The sequence below is a fragment of the Cygnus olor genome, chromosome 5 (assembly GCF_009769625.2).
Source record: "Cygnus olor isolate bCygOlo1 chromosome 5, bCygOlo1.pri.v2, whole genome shotgun sequence".
NCBI lineage: Eukaryota > Metazoa > Chordata > Aves > Anseriformes > Anatidae > Cygnus > Cygnus olor.
Window position 1 is genome coordinate 36,736,556 of NC_049173.1, and position 21,253 is coordinate 36,757,808.

The 21,253-nt window shown below is 44.6% G+C and overlaps 1 protein-coding gene across 2 annotated transcripts in view; it reads left to right on the forward strand.

Moving 5' to 3' along the window:
• Positions 1-21,253, forward strand: part of LOC121071736 (deubiquitinase DESI2-like) — a 62,533-nt gene extending 41,280 nt beyond the window's left edge. For both annotated transcript variants that reach the window (XM_040560362.1, XM_040560363.1), the window contains 4 exons: positions 1,910-1,982; positions 3,321-3,414; positions 4,458-4,599; positions 18,138-21,253. In XM_040560362.1, the coding sequence (XP_040416296.1) occupies positions 1,910-1,982; positions 3,321-3,414; positions 4,458-4,599; positions 18,138-18,380 (552 nt within the window). In that variant the 3' untranslated portion in view covers positions 18,381-21,253. The remainder of the gene's footprint in view (positions 1-1,909; positions 1,983-3,320; positions 3,415-4,457; positions 4,600-18,137) is intronic.

The following is a 21,253-nucleotide window of genomic DNA, read 5'->3' on the forward strand; positions in this document are numbered from 1 at the left end:
TATCCCTAAATACCAGCTGTGGCCCTCAAAAAGAGGGTTCACTGCTAGTGCCAGTGGTCCATCTCAGCTGGCAGAGGTTGAGAGCTACTTGATCTAGCTCCAGTCCAGTGCTCTGATGTATCCAAAAACCCAAGAGTTTGTATAATTCAATGAAAAGATAAGTGGAGGTGATATGAGGGTTGAAAAGAGCAGTGGGCAGGGGTCTAGCCTGGGTCAGGAGGTTTGCTGGTGTCCTGCAGTAATGCATCGTTTATGATACCAAAACTCAAAGAACAAGGAGCATTACAGGATATCCTGAAGGGAAAGGAAACTGCTGCACTGCCAGAAGCGGGCATTTTGGGGGACACAGTTCAAGGTATCAGTACTGACCAACACCATGTCAAGTCAGGCTTGGGCCTTTGCTTTTCATGCCAAAACTACTGTGTTTTTCCCGAGTCACAGTGGTCATGCAGAAACCATTTCCTGGTGATTTACAGAACTACTGCATTCAATGCAGTCATCAAAAATGCATAAGCAAGCAGAGTGAGGAGGGTAGATGGAGTATGCCAGACCTCTGCTTGCCTAGAGCAGAGGGGTCCGTGCTCATACCGTGGCAGCTCAGTGTCGCCAGGCACCAGGGATGCTGCAGCCTATTCTGGCTCCACCAGAAGCTGTTGCCAGAGCCATAAGGGAATTTTAGCTTAATGAGCCTGTCGTGTTGTTGTACAGGGATAAGTGAACAACATTCACTTCCTTGCAGTGCTTGATTACAATAGGAATTGTGCTGCTCAGAGTTACTAGAGATGCATTTTCACTGCCATAAGCGAACTGTAAATATACCAGGCGCTGGCAGTTTCCACTCATTGCCTGAAAACATCATTTCTGTGGCAGCACAGCTCTGCAGCTAACCTAATAAATGCTTGTGCAGAGCAGGGCTCGTTATCTCTAGTGCAGCACTGCCCTGGCATGGCTGTATGGCTTCCCACTCCAGAATTAGCTTAGCTGGGGTTTGCTTGGATGTCTGCACTGTCCTTCACGGTATGGTGGAAACAGGCCCTGAGCAGTGCTGGTGGAGGAGCGGTGCACACGTGCTGTAGTATTCCTCCGCTCTATATTCAGTGAGGAGGAGATGGACTCCAGAACAACAAAGTCATTTAACAGCTCCTCTTGAAAATTCGTCTCACACTTGGGTGAAGTTGTGGTCATCTTAGATATAATTTCGGAGCAGTGGACCTTTGTCTCTTCTGAAAACAGTGCTTGATACTGTAAGGTGCCTCTGAGCAAAATGTTGACCAGTATGCTCAGAGCTTCTTTGTTTCTTTTCTCAGAGATCCTGTGTTTTTTTTCAGATGTCATATAGATAACTACTAAATGGTGCTTCTCTGACTAACATGAGGAATAGATTTGTCTCCGAGATCTCATTTCCTGAGTAAACATGCCTAAAAGTAACCGATTAAAAAGTAGATGTTGGGAGGTGTTGTATAACAGTGTACAGAAAATATTTGGGAATGCTTTAACTCAAGATCTTCAGTATCTTGAAAATAAGACAAGTAAATTGGAATGGAGGGGAAATAGTTAGCTAGTTAAGGGAAAAGAGAGATGAATAATCACATATCCTACGGAAGCTGGGTTTATGCAGGTTCAGGTCTAGTTGTATCTTAATATAGGAAAATGCCTTACATGGAAAGGATTAGATGAGCATTTTTTTGGAGATGTAATCCCAGCCAGCTGTATAAACACAGTGCCCACTTCTGTTGCTCTGTAAGGAGCCTCAATTTGTCTCAGGAAAATTTCAGAATTATCATTGTCCTTAAGAGAAGCTGTCTTGAGGAAGGGAGATAGGGGTATATGCCCCAGGGCAAGATCGTTTTTTTTTTTTTTCTTTTTTTCTGCTAATGCTCCCAAATGCGCTTTTTTTTTCTTACTGTAGTACTGGATAAATGAATACACCTCCACCTTGGGGATTGGTGTCTTCCACTCTGGCATCGAGATCTACGGCAGAGGTATGAAGTATTTCCTTTTCGTTACCTGTAGAACAGAGAGAAAATTGCATGGCTAGTCTGATACAGAAAATAATCCCAAATGTATAGCTTTTGGCAAGGAGTGAGAAACTCAGCCAGCCTTGTTTTAGAGTCCATTGTGGAGTCCAGCTGGAACTTGTGCAGTTCTGCCATGAATAAAGTAGTTCTTTGTATCTTCAGCATGTAATTGCAGCCTCTATAGCTTGTGCAGGTGTGTAGCAGGCTGGCAGATAGGGAGGGAGGACCAAACAACATTGGAAAGACTGGCAACAAAGGAGGAGGAGAGACTGGGGAGGGGGAAGAGAGATGCGGATCAGTGGCTGTCTTAAAACCTGCATAAGAATGTTTGTACTAATTCCATGCCAGAATAAACCAGCTTTGCAGTAATTCTTTATGAATGTCTATGCTTTACAAGTCTTAAAATTTGCACCTCCAGATCTTGGAAGCTTTTATTTTAAAACAGCAGAATTGAAAAAAAAAAAAAAATGTCTTGCAAGGCTTTTTGAAATGGTCTGTATGGGGTTGAAGTTGATTACAGCACCCAAGGGATGCAGTCAAGGTATCCAGAAAAACAGCTGTAGCACAGTGAAGCCAAAGGACAGAACATCATCACAGACTTTTTGTTCCCTTCTTCAGCTAGTGTTAAATGGGAATGACTGGGGTTACCTCACTTGTGGTATTTTTAGCTAGTGCCATGCAGCAGATAAAAATCGCTGGGGTGCTGTGTTCTGTCTTGAGCACAGCAGCTTTCACAGACCATGCAAGGTGGCCTGTATAACATGGAGGGGCCTCCAGGCTCAGCCCACATGCTAAGGCAGCAGTGTGTAATCTTTTTTTTTTTTTTTTTCCTACAAACAATTCCCCGTAGTTGCCTGCCGTGCTGCCCTCTGGAAGAAGAGGACTGATTTCTCCCTACTTGAGAAAAGATTTTTTTCTAGCTCGGTGCCACCACTGACAGCCTCTCACAGTGTTTCCAGGTGCCTCCACCACAGAACTTTCCACTGGCCTTTATAGGCACAGAGACAGACCTGGAGAGCTTTCCTGGTGCTGAGGAGTAGATTAGCAGCACTAACTGCTAATTAGCTGTGCAACCACTAGTATTAGCATTGATGGAGCCTGCTCTGGAGCTGAGGCTGTGAGAGCATCCTCGGGCTGATAGGTACCTGGACAGAGAAACTGGCTTTTGGAGTCTGGCTGAGGCTGACTTTAGCAATAGCCCAGCCCCTGGTGCTGATGCTGAGCCACGCAGACAGCTGCCACAGACTTTTTCCTGATACAGTGTTCATTCCATTGCTCACAGTCTGTTTCTTTCCTTGTCAGAGTTTGCCTATGGAGGGCATCCCTACCCTTTCAGTGGGATTTTCGAGATCACACCTGGCAGCGCGGTAGAGCTTGGCGAGACCTTTAAATTCAAGTAAGGGCCCTTTTATACATCTTCCCTGCTCCCCCTACAATGACAGTTACTAGAGGGAGAGGGGAAGTCCTCTCCTCTGGGTCCCTCTCTCCCTCTCATTAGCACCCTCACTGCCTCCTTTACATGATCCTGGTTCAAAGGCAGCCCTGCGGGGGTTCTGAAGGCAGATTAAAGGGTGTACAGCAGACAGGGAGCAGTGCTGAACTGTGTTTGGCAGAGTTTAAATGTATACAAATGCCTTACAAATGAATGTAGTTCTCTCCTCCCATTTTCTTTGCTTTCTGTGCTCCTGGTTTCATCTGTCAGCAAGAATGGGAGTAACTGTGTGTTATGCAGAGCCAGTGCAGAGGGGAACAGAAAGCTTGTCTTTTCACGAGCATCACCTATTTATGGATATCGCGCGGAGTATGACAAGTCATCTCCTGGGTTTATTGCTACACTATCACAAAGGACAGGCCAACTGCTAGAGGAAACTGAGAGGATACTTCATTAAGGTGCTGTTCAAGGTGTTCAGGCTTTGGGGCTGTGGTTCAAGGAACTGCCCGTGGCAGATGGGACTTGCCCTTCGCAGACTGCCAGTTTACATTGAGGGATGATGGGGACTTCTAGAAGAATGAACACTATTGAGTGAGTACTGGGAGAAACAATATGTTTATGCATAAAACTATGTCCGCTTCTTCCTGGCCCATGCTGTGGAAAGCCTCTCCATCAAGGGAAAAGCATCTCCTCTGTCCTACTGAAAGCTTCTGCAGAGGGGCTGTGGGCAGAGTGGGAAGCAAGCAGACCGGTAGAGCTGAGACTTCCCTGGTGTGAGCAGGAGGCTCTCAGGACTGGTCCTGTGCTGTAACCAGCTTTGTAGATAAACCTGAGGATATTAGTATACCATTTTGTTAGTAAGGGTCTCTCTGATAGCCCCAGATATTCATGCCCGTGTCTTACGCTTGGCCTTCTTGCCATTGCTTTTTCTTTTCTTTTCCCTGGGTATGTATCACTCTCTACACTGTAGCTTTCCATGTTTTGTGTTGTATTTTGTTTTTAACTAGAGAATCCATTGCCTTGGGCACCACAGACTTCACAGAAGAAGATGTGGATAAGATTATGGAAGAACTGGGCAAGGAGTACAAAGGCAACGCGTACCATCTGATGCACAAGAACTGTAATCACTTCTCTGCGGCTCTGGCTGAGGTGGGCACAACTATCTCCTATTTTTTTTGCTGCTTCAGATTTGTAGTAGTGCTTACAGAAGGGGAGCTAGGATCAGCACAGCCTGCCACTTCAGAGTCAGTAGTCAGCTCTCCTGTCTCTGCCCTTAATATTTTTGAAAACCAGTTGCTGTTCAAAATGATGGGGTTAGGAGATGGAGATGCATCAGGTTTGTCACAGGTTTGGTCTAAACTGGGGGTAAAATTTGGACTGCCTGCATTGTGGCTCACTGAACAGGCTGCTGAGCAGGAATTGGAAAGGCAAACCTGGCTTGTATGCAGATGTGCATCGTTTTAATAGCAAGAACATAAAGAACCTTATATGATGTGAAAAGGAATAAAAGAGGCTTCTCGGTGTTCTGCTAACAAAATGTTGCGGTGTTCAGGAAGTGAGTGTTCCTTTTCCTTATTTAATGTGCACCATCTAAAACTCATTTTACAAAAAAGTATTGATTTTTCTCATAGCTGTCTTTGGTGCTTACATATTTCCATGTTCCCAAAAACGCTGTAAATTTTAACAGAGCTGTTATTTCTCTTCAGAGGTAATTGGAGCACAGAGAAATGCAAATTTACCCTCTTTCCTAATTTGAGATATTGATTATTTAATTTTTGAATTGACAAATATATTATTTTGGGGGAAAGCTGCCTTCCATCCTATCCCCAGCTGAGATGTTTAAAGCATGTTTCCATTAAGGTATGTGTATTTCAGCACTTATGTAAATCTGTATTTGGGATCTTGACCCAGTGCCAGAAAAGAAATGAAAAGAAGGAAATGCAAGTGACCTTCCATTTAACAAAACAAAATCAAACAAAACCACCACCACCAACAAAAAAATGCCACTGTTCCTGTCTTCCATAGGCATTTTATGGCAAATGCAAGGATAGAATCTCCTCCGTGTGGAGAAAGACCATTTGAAATCTGTTAAGACAAAACCTGTTTGAGCTGAATGCAATGGAAGTTTCTATTCTCCTTTCCCAACATCTGAATGCTTGATTAACTTTACAGCCTTGGTACTTTCTTTTGTTGTTGTAGTTCCCATTAAAAACAAACAAAACCCAAGCACTGTCCCTGTCCTTCCTCCCCAGATTAGACTGCTCAGATCCCTGCCATGTAGAGCTGTAAGGTACAGCCTTTGGCTGTTAAAAGCGAGCAGAATGCATTGACTACACAATGTGTGGCACTCAAGGTATGTGTCACCATAGAGGGTAGAAAAAAGAACTGAGATTTGTGCTCTGAGACCAATTCTGAGACTAATCTGCTTAGTGTTTGTATTGTCCTTTCCTTCAGACTCTTCATCTGTGAACCAGCAATAATAATAATTAGTATCTATTTATGCACAGCCATGTTATGTGGTACCTAAAAGCAGAAACGGGGAAAAAGTATTCAAAGACTTAAAAGAAAGGCTGTTAGAAGCTTTGTTTTGCAGAATAAATCTGCCCTGGAGCACAAGCAGTGTGGTGACTTCAGGTTGTTCTGAGCCTCCTGACTACTGCCAGGCAAGTCTCATCCCTGCTTTGTGCCTGACTGTCCCCTCTTGTGTGCTGGATGATCTCCTTCCTTTGAAAAGTGCTTTGAAATTTCTTCATAAAAGCTCTCATCTGCGAAGGTTAATTAGCTGGCTTGCAGCTTGTATTGCTCTATATCAGCAAGCCCTATCAGAGCTGGACCTCGAGAGCCATGTGGTGATGTGTGGGTTCAGTTGTTCTCACAAATGTGTCTGGCAAGCCTCGAGACATGGCTGTACGGCCATGTGCTCGAGGGCTGTGCCTGACCTTCCTAACTTCCTCGCTGGGCTGTGGGCTTGCTAATTCATATCCATACAGGACACCTGTAGGCCAGGCTCCTCATCCTCACACGGACTGCTTGAAGTCACAGGAGTAGGACTTTGCTTTCAAAGTTTCTGTTTTCTTGTCCTTTTTAATAGTATTTTTCAGCAAATAGAACATATATCTAAAATCTTTCATCTACTTCTGCCTACGGACAGTTATTCTGTTAAATTCATGTTTAATATAACGATGCTTCAGGTCTCACCATGGTAACTGGCAGCTGTTGTCTTTAACAGTTATAAAACTTGGTGTCTAAGCAGGCAAAGCAGACTATGTTAATGGTTAGGGGATGTCCAGACCTATGTCATGAACATTTGGCCATGCATCTTGAAAAATCCCTGGACGGCAGCAGGTCCAGCACAGGCAAATAAGCTCTACTCAACCACTGGGCTTGCCTTTTTCTTGATACTTACCTCTGGAAAAAACTCATTTAGCTGTGCTGTTATATGCCACTGTGGTGCTTGAGCCTCTCCCTACAATTCCACACATCCTTTCTGGGCCTTCTGATTTTCCTGCCCACGCTCACTTGTGAGTTACAAGGGGCTTTGTTACTCCCTTGCTGGTACTTAGCTCTGAGTTTTCCTTTCTCGCTGCTGCAGACTGCAAAGCGTGTTTGGACTCGCTCAAGACTTAGATCTCTTCCCCACTTTGCCAGTTCCCCATGGCCTTCTAACGTGCAGTGACTGGATCAAAGCTGGATGGATCTATTAACAAAGCAACTCCTGTGGAAAGAAAACTGAGAGTGCCATGGTTTCAGCAGCAGAAGTTCAGACTTGAATTTCTCCGATGCTGTTCCGTGGAGAAAGCTTTCTCAGAGTGTGATTCAGTGAACGTGCTGTGTGTGATCAAGAATCTTTTCCTGTGGATTTTCTGAGAAGTATTTCCTCATCAGGGAACTTTAGAATGTTTAAGAAGTGAAGAACTACCCCAGATTGTAAATCTCTGCCCAGTAAGTGCTGCATACCATCTTTGCTACAGTTTTGAAGGAAGTTCTGCTGTAACACAATGCAGAATTTCCTGGTGGTTAGTCATCAGAGAGAAATTAGATGCACTCCCTGTGTATGTACCTGGCTTCAATTTAAGGTAGTTGACACACACACCACTTAATACCCCTTGGTGGTCTCCCTTTACCCTCACAATCTGTCAGTGTGGGAAGGTGAGGGAGCTTGATCTAATTAGTGAAAATCTAGTTAGTGTTGTTTCAGCCACTCTGACTGCTGCTACATGGTCCCGTGGTACCCATTTTTATAAAACCACTTAAGCAAATTGCTTGTGGGTTAAAATGAAGAGGTTCATCAAGCTGGAATTAGCAACTTGCCTATAAGGAGCTTGTTCATTTCATGTTGCTTATGTTGACAGTCACCAAAATCAAGCAGTATCAGTACCATGCTCTCTGAAGAAACTGTCCAGGAGGATGGGCATTCCTTTTAGGGGACTTATGCCTATGATTTCTGCAAAGAAAAATCAGTCAGGCCACCAGCAGCCAAGCCCAAGCTTTCCATGCTGTTCTGAGCTTCCGTGCCTTGCTGTGTGTCAGTACTCCAGGCACTTCAGGCAGGTGATGCAGCAGGCACACAGCAGGGATTTTAGCATTCTGATAACATTATGTGTGTGGGGAGAACGCAGTTAGGACCACATCAATACTGGGTGAAGTCCTTCTGTTTGATCATCTGTTGTTAAGTCACTGTGTTCCTAACAATTACAGCAATACATACAAATGGCCTTCACGGAACAGCAAAATATTTATGTTCTTTATGAGTTGCCCTGGCTGATGAAAGAGGCTATTTAAACTCTCCCAGATGGAAAAATATTGGCTATTAAACATTAGGAAAAAAAAAGCCTTTAAAAATAAAAAGAGAGGCTAAAATAATTAGTCCTTTCCATAATGTGATTTGTTAAGTTTCCTGGTTTTCAGAACAAGGACAGAAGTTAAAAATTTCTGTAAAGCAGATGTAAAGGGAAAGGAATATAGTTGTGCTTTCAGAAGAAAGCCAAACTCAAAGTAATGCCTGGTCTGGAAGGAAGGACCTGCAGGCTTGAGGTCGCAACCATGCCATTGCTTTTCAAGAGCACTTGTTACTGCAGCAGCAGGAAGCAAGGAAGTTTGCTGTGAATAGTGTGTTTGGGGTGCTGAGAAAGAGATGCAATTATACTATCACCAAGCCTGTTCTTTGGGCATAGATAAAGGTAGATGCACACAGATATTGAGAACTGTGAAATTGCTGCCAGAGAGCTCTTTTTTCAGTGCGGAGCATGGCTCTTGATTACTCTGTAACTCTTAAATACAATTTGGACTTGTGGAAGGCAGATACTAGGTAAGGCAAAAGCATATGGGCACAAGCTGTACTCCCAGATACATGTAGAGGTGAAAGGTTGACTGTCAGGGGCTTCAAATGGGGGCAAATAATAATGAGCCCTGTTCATGTGTAGGCATATGGAGAGTGTATGGTGCCCAAGGACATCTTTAGAGAAAACAGCCATAACTGGAGGATCGGAAGCAGGATGAACGTTTTCTCCTTCCAGGTTCTTCTCCAGTCTGGTGATATTCCACAGGACACTGTTGCTGTGACTTAAAGTCTCAGAGAAAGCTTCTGCTGCTTAGCCCATTCACAAACAGAAGATGACTCATTTGACTTCCCACCAGCAATTTTCCAGGCTTCTGAAGTTTCCCATCTTAGATAAGCTATGGAGCCCTGTTCCTACCAGAGTGATGACAGTTGCTACAGCATGTCTCAGAAAAGGGCAAACCACCATGGGAAGGGAGAAAAACACCTTTGAATCGGTACCAGAACTGGAGGATAAGTGGAATGACTCAAGGAAACCACTTCTTCTCCCTTCATCAATGTGATTACTGCCAGGCAACTGTAATGTTTGCTATTTAAATAAATTGTTTAGCACCTTGCAATAGGACACATGGCACGCAATTATCAAAGAAGCGAGGCTTCTGTGAGCACCAGGGAAGATAACCTCTCTTATTCCAATTGCCACCTGTAGAACAGCAATAAAGTCAGTAGGTCGTATGGGCCCTTTTGGCAAGATAAAAGTTGATGCTCATCATAATTAGGAAATGAATTGAGAGGTACAGATTTGACTCACCTTAAAGATTATTGATGTTGGAACTTTACCTGAGGATAGCAGAGACAGAAGATTTTATTATTTTATCATTTCTTCTCTTCCTGTTCTTGAAAGAGGAATGATTTCTTTCTGACCTGTGTATGTCAGAGAATCATAAACTTGGGATAGATCACTTGGATTTGAGGGATTACAAACCCTCAAGGAAAACAGGTATCTCCTCCGGCTTTCTTTTGTACTCATGGATCCTTTTCAACCCTTTACTCCTTTAAATATCAAAGGATCTGTTTCCTTATTGATCAGCATTTCTTCATCCAAAGGATTGGATCCAGAGGACTGTGCTCAGAGATGCCATCTGGGAAAATATTTTTCCCAGAAGACATCCTCACAGAGCTAATTGTTAGAGCTGAACTAGGATAAAGACTTAACCACAAGCTTCCTGGATAAAGAGAAGCTCGCTGGGGTATGGGAGAGCAAGTTAGACCAAAGATTTATTTACCTTCTCTTCTGCATTCCAGCAAAAAACTCTCCAGAATATCAGCTGCAAGATGTTCTGGAGAAGGGTGTGTCCCTCAGCCTCTCCTGTGGGAACTGTCCTACTCTAATTATTTACATGAACAAGGAAATAACACATTCCAGGAGGAAAAGAGAGCGGCCTAAATCAGAATTAAGGTGCTTGTGGTTTTAGAAGCTCGTATTGAAGTGGTAGAATTTGTAGAAGTTTCCAGAGAGAAAGATGTTTGGGGGAACTGGAGGTGGTGTTCTTTAGCTGAAGTGGCCTTGGGAAGTAGTCCTGGGGACTAATGAAGTGAGCTTGGCCTATTTGTCTTCAACACAGGAGGGCAAGAGAATCTCCTAAGTATCTCAGGTTGCTTAGGTCAGCCTTGGAGAATTCTTTAGCATCCTAGGTGAGCCTGGCCCCTATTGGATGGGGATTATGGACATAGTCAAATGCTTTGCATCCAGACTCAACAATTGTGGTTGGAGCCTTGGTAGAAGGGAGTCATGTTTCTTTACTTCCCCACTTGCCGTGGGGCTGTGCTTGAAGTGACATGAGATGGTAGCCGACACATCTCTTCTCCATGGCTGGTTACTTGTCCTTTTTCAGCCAAGGCAAAACTGGCAGCATATAACAGACTTGCACCAGAATCTTGCTTTCCTTAAAGTAGTTTGACTTTCAGCAAATTTGCTGAGAAAGGCAGGTTTGCTGAGTCAAGGACCAAACGAGGGCAGCTTTTTAATCGCAATGAATAATTCAGCCCTAAAGCTCTCCAGGTCCATCCCCAGACACACGTGAGCTCTTGTAATGTTATTAAAAACTAGGAAGCTTTCCTTAGCCTGAAAGCTCAGGGAGAAGGGATTAAACATCAGAGAAGAGAACTTCAGGAGGCATTTGTGTCGCAGTTGAAAGCAACAGAAGCTTTTATAAACCAGTTTTCAGCAGATCCTAAGGAGCGAAGCGATACTCATGTTTTCCTTAGTCAACAGTTGCTTTTCAGTTGCCTCTGTTATGAGGAGGAGATGGGTGTTTTGTTGCACAAAAGTGTATGTGCTAGCCTGTTATTGGCAGGGGACAGAGCACTCCAAACAGACAGGAAAGAGGGACAGAAATGAACAAACCAACCAACTGAAAAGCAACCATGGGCTATGAAAGAACATTAGGAAACCTTTGTTTCCTGGCACCTGAGCCAGTCTTCAGGAAAGCTGATGGAAAGACATGCTTCATTCAAGTAGCCTTTGAATGTCGTTAGTTCTTTGGGGAACAGGCTGTCTTGCTTTTCTGTTTCTTAAATACCATTTACATCCAGAAGCAGCTAATAAGACATCCTGCACCCATAAATTATCCTCATGGTTTCAGATGGATGTAATTTTTCTCTCAATTCTGCCTGTAAATATGCACAAGTGTATACTGTTAGTAATCTGCTAAATGGTATTACAGATAGAGCTTCTCTGTAGTGGCAAAATGAGATTTCTAAGTGTGGTTTGTGTATTAGTTGAAATTTGTGAAGTATTTGGGGAGTCCTTGGAATGAAGGCTAGTATAAAAGTATACATTTCTTCTTCCATCATTACCCTTTCTAGCCTTGCTATCCTGAAAGGGTATTCCAGCCCAACAAAAAGGGTTAATGGAATAAATCCTACATGCATCTTCCAGGTCTCTCAGTCCATCCTCTTTCTTCTATCTACCTACTTGTGCAGGGGAATAGCGTGAGGTGGCAAATAATTGGAAAAAGAAATCAACCCCCCAAAATAGCAAGTTCTTAGCACATCATTCCAATTTTTTGAAAATGGTCTGGTTTTGCCACATGTGTCTCTGCAGTTATTTCAGGTTTTCCCTTTTTTTCAGGTAGATCGATCACTTTAGATTAAATGTGAAGATATTTTAAGAGTGGAGGGAAAAAAAACAACAACAATGAAACAGAAAAACAAAACAACCAACATTTTAAGCTTCCTGGGACTGTTGTAAATGTGGGGGATTTGCACCACCTATTTTGCTTTATTTGCTTTATTTTTGCAGTTGTCTTTCCAAACCAAATGCCCTGTGGCCTACCCTGTTATAAATAAGCATAATAGCTTGGAGCCAAGTTAGTTCATACTCTCTGGGGAGTTCTTCTCTAGGCACACCATCGTGAACCCTTTGAGTCTGTGTGTGTGCACAAATGCTGAGGACATGCCTCCTTTACACAAATAAAGCTGGCAAGGAAAAACCTTGTCCTTTTCACCAATGCCTGTTGATAAATGAAAAGTGTCATAGGTGTAAATGAACTAAGAGTGTTGATAGGCTTTCGAGACTAGAAGCTTTTGCTTAGCAGTCCTGCCAGACAAAGTCTTTCCCTGTTCCTATGGGTTCCTGTATTCTCTCTTCTCATTGTCTCTCCATCCTCAGTAACCAGCTGCTTACTGAGGTAAGAAAACAAGGCTTCAGACTGAGACTGAAACACAGGATTTTCTTGGTTAGCTATTCAGGAAAAAAGGATGCTGCTCATGTCCATCACTCCGTGGATGTGGGTTGGCCTGGTCGTGTTCAGGACAGCCATAACACGTGTGTGTGTGTGTGTATATATGTATATATGTATATCTGTGTTATACCATAACGTATGGATGATCATACTGGGTAACAGCTGTTCTCAGCCACTGGCCTTGAAGCAGCACCTGCTAGGAAAAGAGTTCCTTTCCATGCCATCATGATAATAGAAATGAATCACAGTTGTTTGCAGTATTTTAAATATCAGTTACAAGCCCAACTTAATTACACTCAGCGCTGCTGAAATGGTCATCTGTTAGGAGGCTGCTTGCTGCCTACCTTGTCATCCTGCTGGCTGTACTTAGAAGTGCTGGTTACAAGCACTTTCACGCCCAGAGGCATTTGGCCATGCTGTAGTGTTGGTACACAGCAAATCAGTGATGCCTCTTGTAATTCTGCCCTAAATGTGGTCCATTAGATGTCACACAGTCACATTTGCAGGGCAGAGCTAGAGGTATGTTCCCTGCTGAGACACACAGATTTCCTCAGCTCTGTGAGCACTGGGCAAAGGTGTCCTCCTGCATTGGGTTAATGGTTTATTCCATGTGTCTCCAACTACTAATTTGATTGCATTGCAATGTTTCTCTTTTTACACATGCGTCTGGCTGCTATAGTGCAGCCTGCGAGCTTTGCCTGGGCAGGTGTGCTGGTTTGTATCTAATGGCCTTATTCTGAAATTCAGATAAGTGTCGTCTATGCTGTGTTGTCTAGGCCTTAGAGGAGCAAACACTGGAAAGATTCCCCTTGGACCCTGAAGGCTTTGCTCCTGAAGTGCTGTGGGATGTGTGTTGGACTCCCTCAGGCAGCAGTAAGCCCCTTTGCATTCTCTGAGATGTGCCAAGGGAACACTGTACAGCAGCTCCATGGATACGTGCCCTGTGTGGCCGCCACCTCGTTCTAAGCAGGGCTGCTGAGGGGAAGTAGCCGTGGGTGGCTGAGCAGATGTTCAGTGCTGAACTCTCAGAGCCTCAGCACCATGACAAGGACTGAAGTAATTAGCATGCATTGCTTGAGGAATGTAACGTTGCCTCTGCACAGCTTGATTTTCATGGATCAGAGTATTGCATGGTGCCTCTGGAAGAGCTCACTTAAAAAAACATACCTAAGTGTGTTGACGTAGACTTCTATGCATGGCCTGAATTGCCCCAATTTGCACAATCCAGCACAGCACTGAACTTATTGTATTCGCGCGTTTTCTTTTAGGATCCACAACTAATCAGCCATTCACCCTCTTTTGGAAGGGGCTCAGTCCATTAAGCTACCTCAGATTATGTCTAGTATATTTTAATAGCGTTCACAGAACGCGGCACATACCTTCTCCCTGTCTCAAAAGAGAAGACAGAGGAGGATAACAGCAGGCTGATTGCATTGTTCTCTGTAAGGCAGAAGACTCAGCTTCTTCGGTAGCTGGATGGCATACAAACCCGCGTTTCCCAGCTGCTAAATGCTCTCCTGCTCAAGGTAAAGCTTTACACGGAACTGTAAGGTCTTGCTGAGAAATAAATCCTAGCTCTTAGGGCACTTAAGGGAGGGAAGGGTCATGAGTTACAGTCCTTACACCCGGGGCTGTTTGTATGTTTTAACTAGGGTCTGTTTACTGCCAAATGGCATGGCTAAAGATGCTCAGAGGCTCTTTTTACACCCTAAACGAGCTGCTTCTTGATGAGTTGAAATCCCGGTGTGGATTTGACAGCTGTGCAGAAATAGCACCCGAACTGCCGGGTCCCGTTTCTCCCTCACATTTGGCTTCAGCCACGGATGTCTGAACTGCTGCTTCTGTTTGACCCAGCTGCATCTGCGGAGTCCCCTGCAGCTCCTGTGCAGTCCCCAGGAGCAGCTGCAGCTGTGGGAGCCCTGGCTGGCAGTCACAAGGTGCCGCTCAGTGGAAGCTGTGAGTACACGCAGCCTGCGCGGGGGCTTCTGCCTGAAGTGGGGACTGGTCTCGGCCAGCAAGCAGAAGCTGCACCCGCTGTCCCAGGGGCTGGATTTCAGTCTGTGGCAGTGGCTGGCTGTCTCTGTGGGGTGGGTGGAATAACTCACGCCTTCAGGCACCTCACAGAGCAGGAAGATGAGGAAGAGCTATGCTCAGCAATGATAGCTGGACAATATTCACAGGAGGTCTGCAGAGCTTAGGGAAACCCTGAATAGCCTGAGGTTTGCTGCTCATAGTCCAGCCTCTCCTGTACTACTCAGGGTTGCCCAACCCAAGCACTTATATGCCTCAGGTAAGTTACAACCCCTGAGCTACATTTCAGGCTTGCATCTCACATAAGCTTAGCCCTTCTGTGGCTCTGGTTGTTTCTTTAAAGTTCCTTCTCCAGTCAGCTGCATACCAAGAGGCTCAGCTGTGCATTATTCAGGTGTCAAGCTCAGGCTCTGCTGTAGCTGTGGTAGGTTTTCTGGAGTGGCCACTGGGTATTTCTGAAAGGGATGGTAGCAGGACAATTTGATAGGATGGCCAGGACGAGTGATTTCTGACCCATAGCAGCTTATCTGCTAAGTTTGACAGGACAGCTACATGACCCATCACAGGGAAGTTTACCCCTCTCAAAAGAGAAAAAACAACTTGGTTGTCAGGCAAGAAAAAACTCTAAAATGCCAAATTTCCAAGAACCTTAAAAAAATATATATATTCTTGTGGAAACAGTGGATGGTAAAAGGGTTCTGTAAGTTTATCATCGTTCCAGTGTGTGGTTTTCAGTTGAGAATTGCCTTAAAGAGCTGCAGTAATTTTTCTTTGGATTCATATGCAGTTGGAAAACACCCACTTCATCTTACTAGTGTTGTTTTATTTAAGTTCGGTTGGCTCAATCCCATCACAGTCAGGCTTACTTGATGCTTCTCCATGAGCCAAGTATGGCTGGATGATCTAGCATGACACACTCTATGGCAAGGAGCTGAAAACAGAGGAGAAGGTTATAGTGTTAGTAGAGTTCCCTGCAGTTGCCCTTTTGCTCCTGTTGAGCATTGTGTTTTGCTGTGGAATAGTAACAAGGCTTTGCTGACAAGAGGCAAGGGCAAACATGACTGAGGAAAGGGAAACCACTTTGACTTTATCATTATCCTTAAGCTTCACAAACAGCCCTTTGCTGATTGATGTCATGATGCCCACACATCTCTCAGTTCTTTTTATGGCTCCTCCTGGCCTCACTGATTCATTCTGGGTGAAGAAGTTCCCATAAACAAACAGCAAATGTTTCAGCACCACTTCCACATTTGGAAGTGCTATTTCATTTGCTAGGGAATCTGCTTAGGAAAGAGAGACAAATTTTAAAGCTGTATTTCCCTTTCAAGCAGTCTTACCTTGTTCCGTTCTATCGTTTCTGCTAATTTTCTGAAGAATCATACCCTGTTTTTGTTTTTCTATTAATATCTGAGGGGGAGAAATCTTTAGTAAGACCTATGGTTGCTTGAGATCTAAATTCACATGTATGCATGCATCACAAGGAGTCTGAACTGAGTCACTTTCTACACTGGCAATATGTTGCCTGAGTTCCTGGGCAGGAAGAAAGAGAAATGCTACAAAATCTAGAGGCAATTCTGCTGCATTTGTTGGTTTTGGCTCAAGTTCAATGTTCGAGTAGAAGATATTGAGTACAGTTTTAAAAATTCAGCAGTATTCTTATGAAAATGATCAGAGGCGTCTGATGAGAAAATCAAATAGATCAGCAAATTTTCTATGAATGAGTCTTAAATGCAGGTAGAGAGTGCCTGTGCTTATTGATTCAGGCAGTAGTTCTAGCAATGGAAACCAGGAATCCGGATGGGGATAAAGAATTGCTAGTGAAGGAACTGTCCACAGATAAAAAAAAAAAAGTATCAAAAATACAGATTCATATGGCTGTGTCTGAGGTTAAGTAAAATGCAGCACCATTAAGAACTGAATTAGAAGTCCTTGATTACCCTTGTAATTTACAGGGCATTGAGTAAAGAACAGGAGTCTGTACCTGAAAATAATTTAAGAAGCCAAATGGTTCTGCTCGTTCTCTGATGCCTAATGACAATGTCTTCATTTTCACACATTGATTTTTTAAACAATGCATGTCAAAATAAAGTTAGTTCAACAGTCAAATTAGCATGATCACAGGTTTGCTGCCTTCTCTGCGCCTTACTGGAAATTCCACGCTGTTGGAGTAAGCTAATTTCCTTATACTCAAGGTGACTGCCGGATTGGAGCTTAGATTGTTCTGGCCAGACCAAAGTACTCTTGAAGGACCAGCTGGCCATCAGTCCTAAGACCTGTCCAGCAGTATGGCCTATCCTATTTGCAACTGCTCCAGTGCTGCTCCCTGAAAAATCCCTTGAAACCTCTAAGCAAGGTTCCTGCATTTCCACTGTCAATAACAGACATCTCGCCAAATAAGCTCTTTAGTGGATTAGAGACAAACAACCTCTTAGTTTTTGCAGTAATTGGTATTAAATTAAGTGTAGTTTTAGACAGGAAGAAGGTGGGAGAGAAATGAAAGGAGCTTAGTATTCGCAGAAGGTGCAGCGTGGACAGCCCTGGAAGCACTAATCCACGTAAAGTACGGAACGAGGTCTGTGGGGTGGCATTTCCTCAAAATCTGTCTTGGAGACAGTGCTGGGTGGGAAGGAGACTTCAGGTAGTATGACCTGCCACAGACCTCAGGCTCTAGCATGCTGGTGTAGAGGTGCGCAGGCAGTGTATTTACCAAGGACAGATCCTTGAGGCTGGTAAGTTCCAGGTGTCTCTTCTGTGTCTGCTAGGGGAAATGGTGAAATGCAAAGGGAAATTTTCCTTATGTGGCCTAAGCCATATACTGCTACTAAAATCTGGCACCTGTGTGTATATGTGGTCAAATGCAGCAGAAGGAAGGGTCTGTGGTATGCAGCAAGGTGTTTTATTGTGCTGAATATGATACGACTTAGAAAAAGCGTCTGTGCTAGCAGAGTGTAACCCAAGTTGGGGCCAGCAGCATGTATGATGAAACACAGACCTAATGAGAAGCTAGTGTTTTTACATTTGTAGATCTCTTCCCTGCATTTAGGAAATGCTATGCAAGGAGAAATTAAAGGGTAACGTGACAATAGGAAAAGGACCCTTAGGTATTGTAACCTGACTGACCCGGTGTGTCGGCACAAGGAAGAAAAGTGAGCAGGAAGAGCAGCTTCTCAGGCATCTCTGGAGATCCGCCTAGTCAGGCTCAGCTTCTCGATTCCTAGAGTCTGCCCAGCAACAGCTTAAATCTTTTTCCAAAATTTCTGAACAATTTTAAAAATGAGTGTCATTGTCTTGATTGAGGGGCAGTAGTAGGCCTGTCCTTTAATCCATGGACTGCCTGGAGAACAGGCTGGCCAAAGATGTTGAGGGCCATGAGCTGTTTTCCCCAGTCACTGCTCAGATGCTGATACGGGCTATGGCTGTCAGGGTTGTGTGTGTGTTGAGAAGTCGCTGCGTGCTGTCATTTGCAATTAGAGCTGGTTTTGGCTGTAGAGGATGCTCCCTGCACTCAAACGGGTCTCTTCAGAGCAATGGGGAGCACACCAGCTGAGGTGATGGTGCAGATGGAGGTGACGCTACCACCACAGATGTGTTTGGGTACTATTAACCACGCTCTTGTTTGGTTTGCTCCACAGATCCTGTGCGGGAAGGAGATCCCCCGCTGGGTGAACCGCCTGGCCTACTTCAGCTCCTGCATCCCCTTCCTCCAGAGCTGCCTCCCCAAGGAGTGGCTGACCCCGGCAGCCCTGCAGAGCCACATCAGCCTCGGGCTCCACAAGGAGGAGCAGGGGGACACAACGGATGAGGAGTCCCCCTCCACCTCCGCCGCCCCCTCAGCCTCAGGCACCTCGCGAACCTGTAGGCATACCCGGGTCTAAGCTGTGCCCAGTATGCTCTCTAATAACATTCTCCTCTCTCCTGTACTATTTCTTCCTCACTCACCCTTTCACACACCTTGGTTTCTCTCTTTTCTTCACCTGACAACGCAGGGGAAGGAAGACCCCTGCTACTGAGGAGGAGAAGCTTCAGACCCTTTTCGAAGGGCTGCCATGACAGTTGTTTGCCAAAACAATTGTGAACTCCAACACTGAGCTGAGGAGTGTGGCAACTAAGCTGGATTTTCCTCCTGGGATCCTCATGCTCCTCGATCCATGGAGAACTGCTGGCTCTCAGGCACGAGAGCACATGTAGGAGCGGGGGGCACCATACTGTGACGTTCCTCCTCTGGAGCAGTTTTATCTTTTTATCTCTTCCCCCACCCACTTGAGCCCAGCAGCCTCCACTCTATTTTGGCTGGGGTTGCCATTCCCAAATGGCAAATTTCCTGCCCACACCCAGTGAAGGAGGCAGAGCCAGAACTCAACCTCATCTCTTAGACCAGCAACAAGCTCCACTCAGCCCCATCCCTTTTGTAATTATCAGGTTTCTAACTCACGTGAAGGACAAATGAAAGGTGCTGCTGTTCTACAAACACCAGTTTTCAGTACTCAAGTTTAAGAGCTCGAATGACAGTCCTGCTCTTGAAAATAATAACAAAGAGAACCTAGAAAATGAATGTGTTACTGTGGCTTTTCTTTGGGGTCAAAAAAAGGATGGGGCTAGTGCTTAAAGGCAGCTGCTAAGTAGGTGCAGAGATGACTGTTGACCATATTGGTGCTTTTTGGCACAGACTCCTCTCAGTTCCCCTATTTCTAGGCAGTGTTCCTGGTTTCCTCTTTTTCCCTTTCCCCAGGCTGGCAAATCTGTCTCCTAGCTGATGGTTGCTGGCTGTCTTTGGGGGAAATGGCCTTCTGGAGCAGTAAGGTGAGGAGAAGGAATCTGCTGGGAAGATCAGTACTTCCTTCAGCTTGTTCTGCACTCATGAGACCTAAAAGGTGTCTCCCAAGCCACCCTTTCCCAGCCTATTTTAGAGCCAACCAAGAAGGTAACGAATAAGTGGCAAACCCAAAGAATGTCAATGTGTTTCCTTCTCCTCCCTTTCTGGAGGTGGAGGGGGAAACCTAGGGCCACATCAGGAAAGCATGGATGACCCTTCCCATGCATGGGCCACCATGGTGCCTTCTGTTGTGTGCACTATTTCAAATGGCATGAAAAATGGGCAGAGCTGGCTCACTAGTCTCTCCAGGCCAGCTCTTGGCAAAAATCTGGTCTTTGGATGTTTTTCTGCTCATTCTGATGGCTGACAAGGAAGCTGAGGAGGGAGAAAAGGACACATACGCCAACTCTTGCACTCAGTTACCTCACTAGGAGTTCTATTCAGATAATGTGGGAGAGCATCAAAGGGGAAATCCAGACCCCACTTTCTCCCTTTTAGCTCCTCTTGGCCACACAAAGGAGGATGAAAAAGGAACAGGCCCAGGGTTGACAGAAGGTTTCCGTTTTAGAAATGCTGTTCTCAACAGCTGCTACCAAGTCAGGACTTCCTCCCTCCACCCAAAAAAACCTACAAGCGCTTAAGATGGGTTGTCTCCTTTCATTGGTTGCTGTAAGACCAAGAGTGTGCTAAGTCCAACTATCTGTTTCTTTAGCTCAGGTATACAGAAGTGTGTGCTTTCATGGCTGGCTATGCTGTACATTGTGTCTGCATGGGCAGTGCTTAATGGTTTGTTACATGTGCACACTCTTCATGAAGAAAGAGGCTTTGGCTTTGGTGAGATGTATCGTATGGAAATACAATGCACAGGATGGTCTCACTCCACTGCTTCCTGGAGTGATGTGTGTGTGTTTGGGCAACAAACCTTTTACAACACACCTCTCATTTTTATCATCTGAACAAATTGCTGCAAGTTCTGTACTGAACTAAAGTCATGTTCCTTACTAACCTTGGCTACTCACAGCCAACACTGCATTGTGAGCAATTCTGCAGCTCCTGGTATCCAATCCAGCACCAATCTTGATTACCCTGGCTTGTCCAGGGATGTTTAATAAGATTTCTATCCTATTCTCCATCCTGCTGCCCAGAAACATTACACAATGTACTGTTGTGTACTCTCTTCCCCTGGAGTCATGGTCACTGTAGCCTAAACCAGCAGCGCAAGCTCCATTTTTCTGAAGTTCCCAGGGTGCCTGCCAATAGCCAGCAGCACAGTACGTGCAGTGAATTTTCAAATCTCTTTTTAAAGTCCTTCTCTGGAGGGAAGTGCGAAAAGGCTTTTCCAGAGCTTCCATGCAGGCCAGGGAAACTGCAGTCAGAAACGCCTCGTTCCTGACGTGGCGCCAGCCAGCCAGCCAGCCCTTGGGTTTCCATTCAGCACCTGAGCTCCATGTAAAACTTCATGCACGTTTCATGAGGAAAGCGGCACGTTTCATGAGGAAAACCCTCTCACAGTATTTCACAAAGTAAAATGTTTAACTGGCTGTACTGTAACACAGACAAGAAAGCTGCACTCAACCTTCCTGGGGACATGACTATGTGCTTGAAGTGTTGGGAGTGACACTTGGGAAGAGCTGTCAGTGTCATAAAAAACAGATGTTTGTTTATCTACTTTTATGTTTGTCAGTCTGTTTATGGCAGTCGGGGTCATAACAAGGAGGCCTCTGTCATAACTGAAAAAAAAATGAAACCTCTGTCATAATTCAAAACCAGAATATATTCTAGTCTTCAAAAAGGTTCCTCCCCACCCCTCTCTGTTCAAGGTGATTGACCAACAATGTCAAGAACAAAGGCACACTGTGGAAATAAAATATATATTGGTGATAGCTTTATCTCTGTAATTTAACAGCATTTTAGATTATTAAAAATGAAAACATT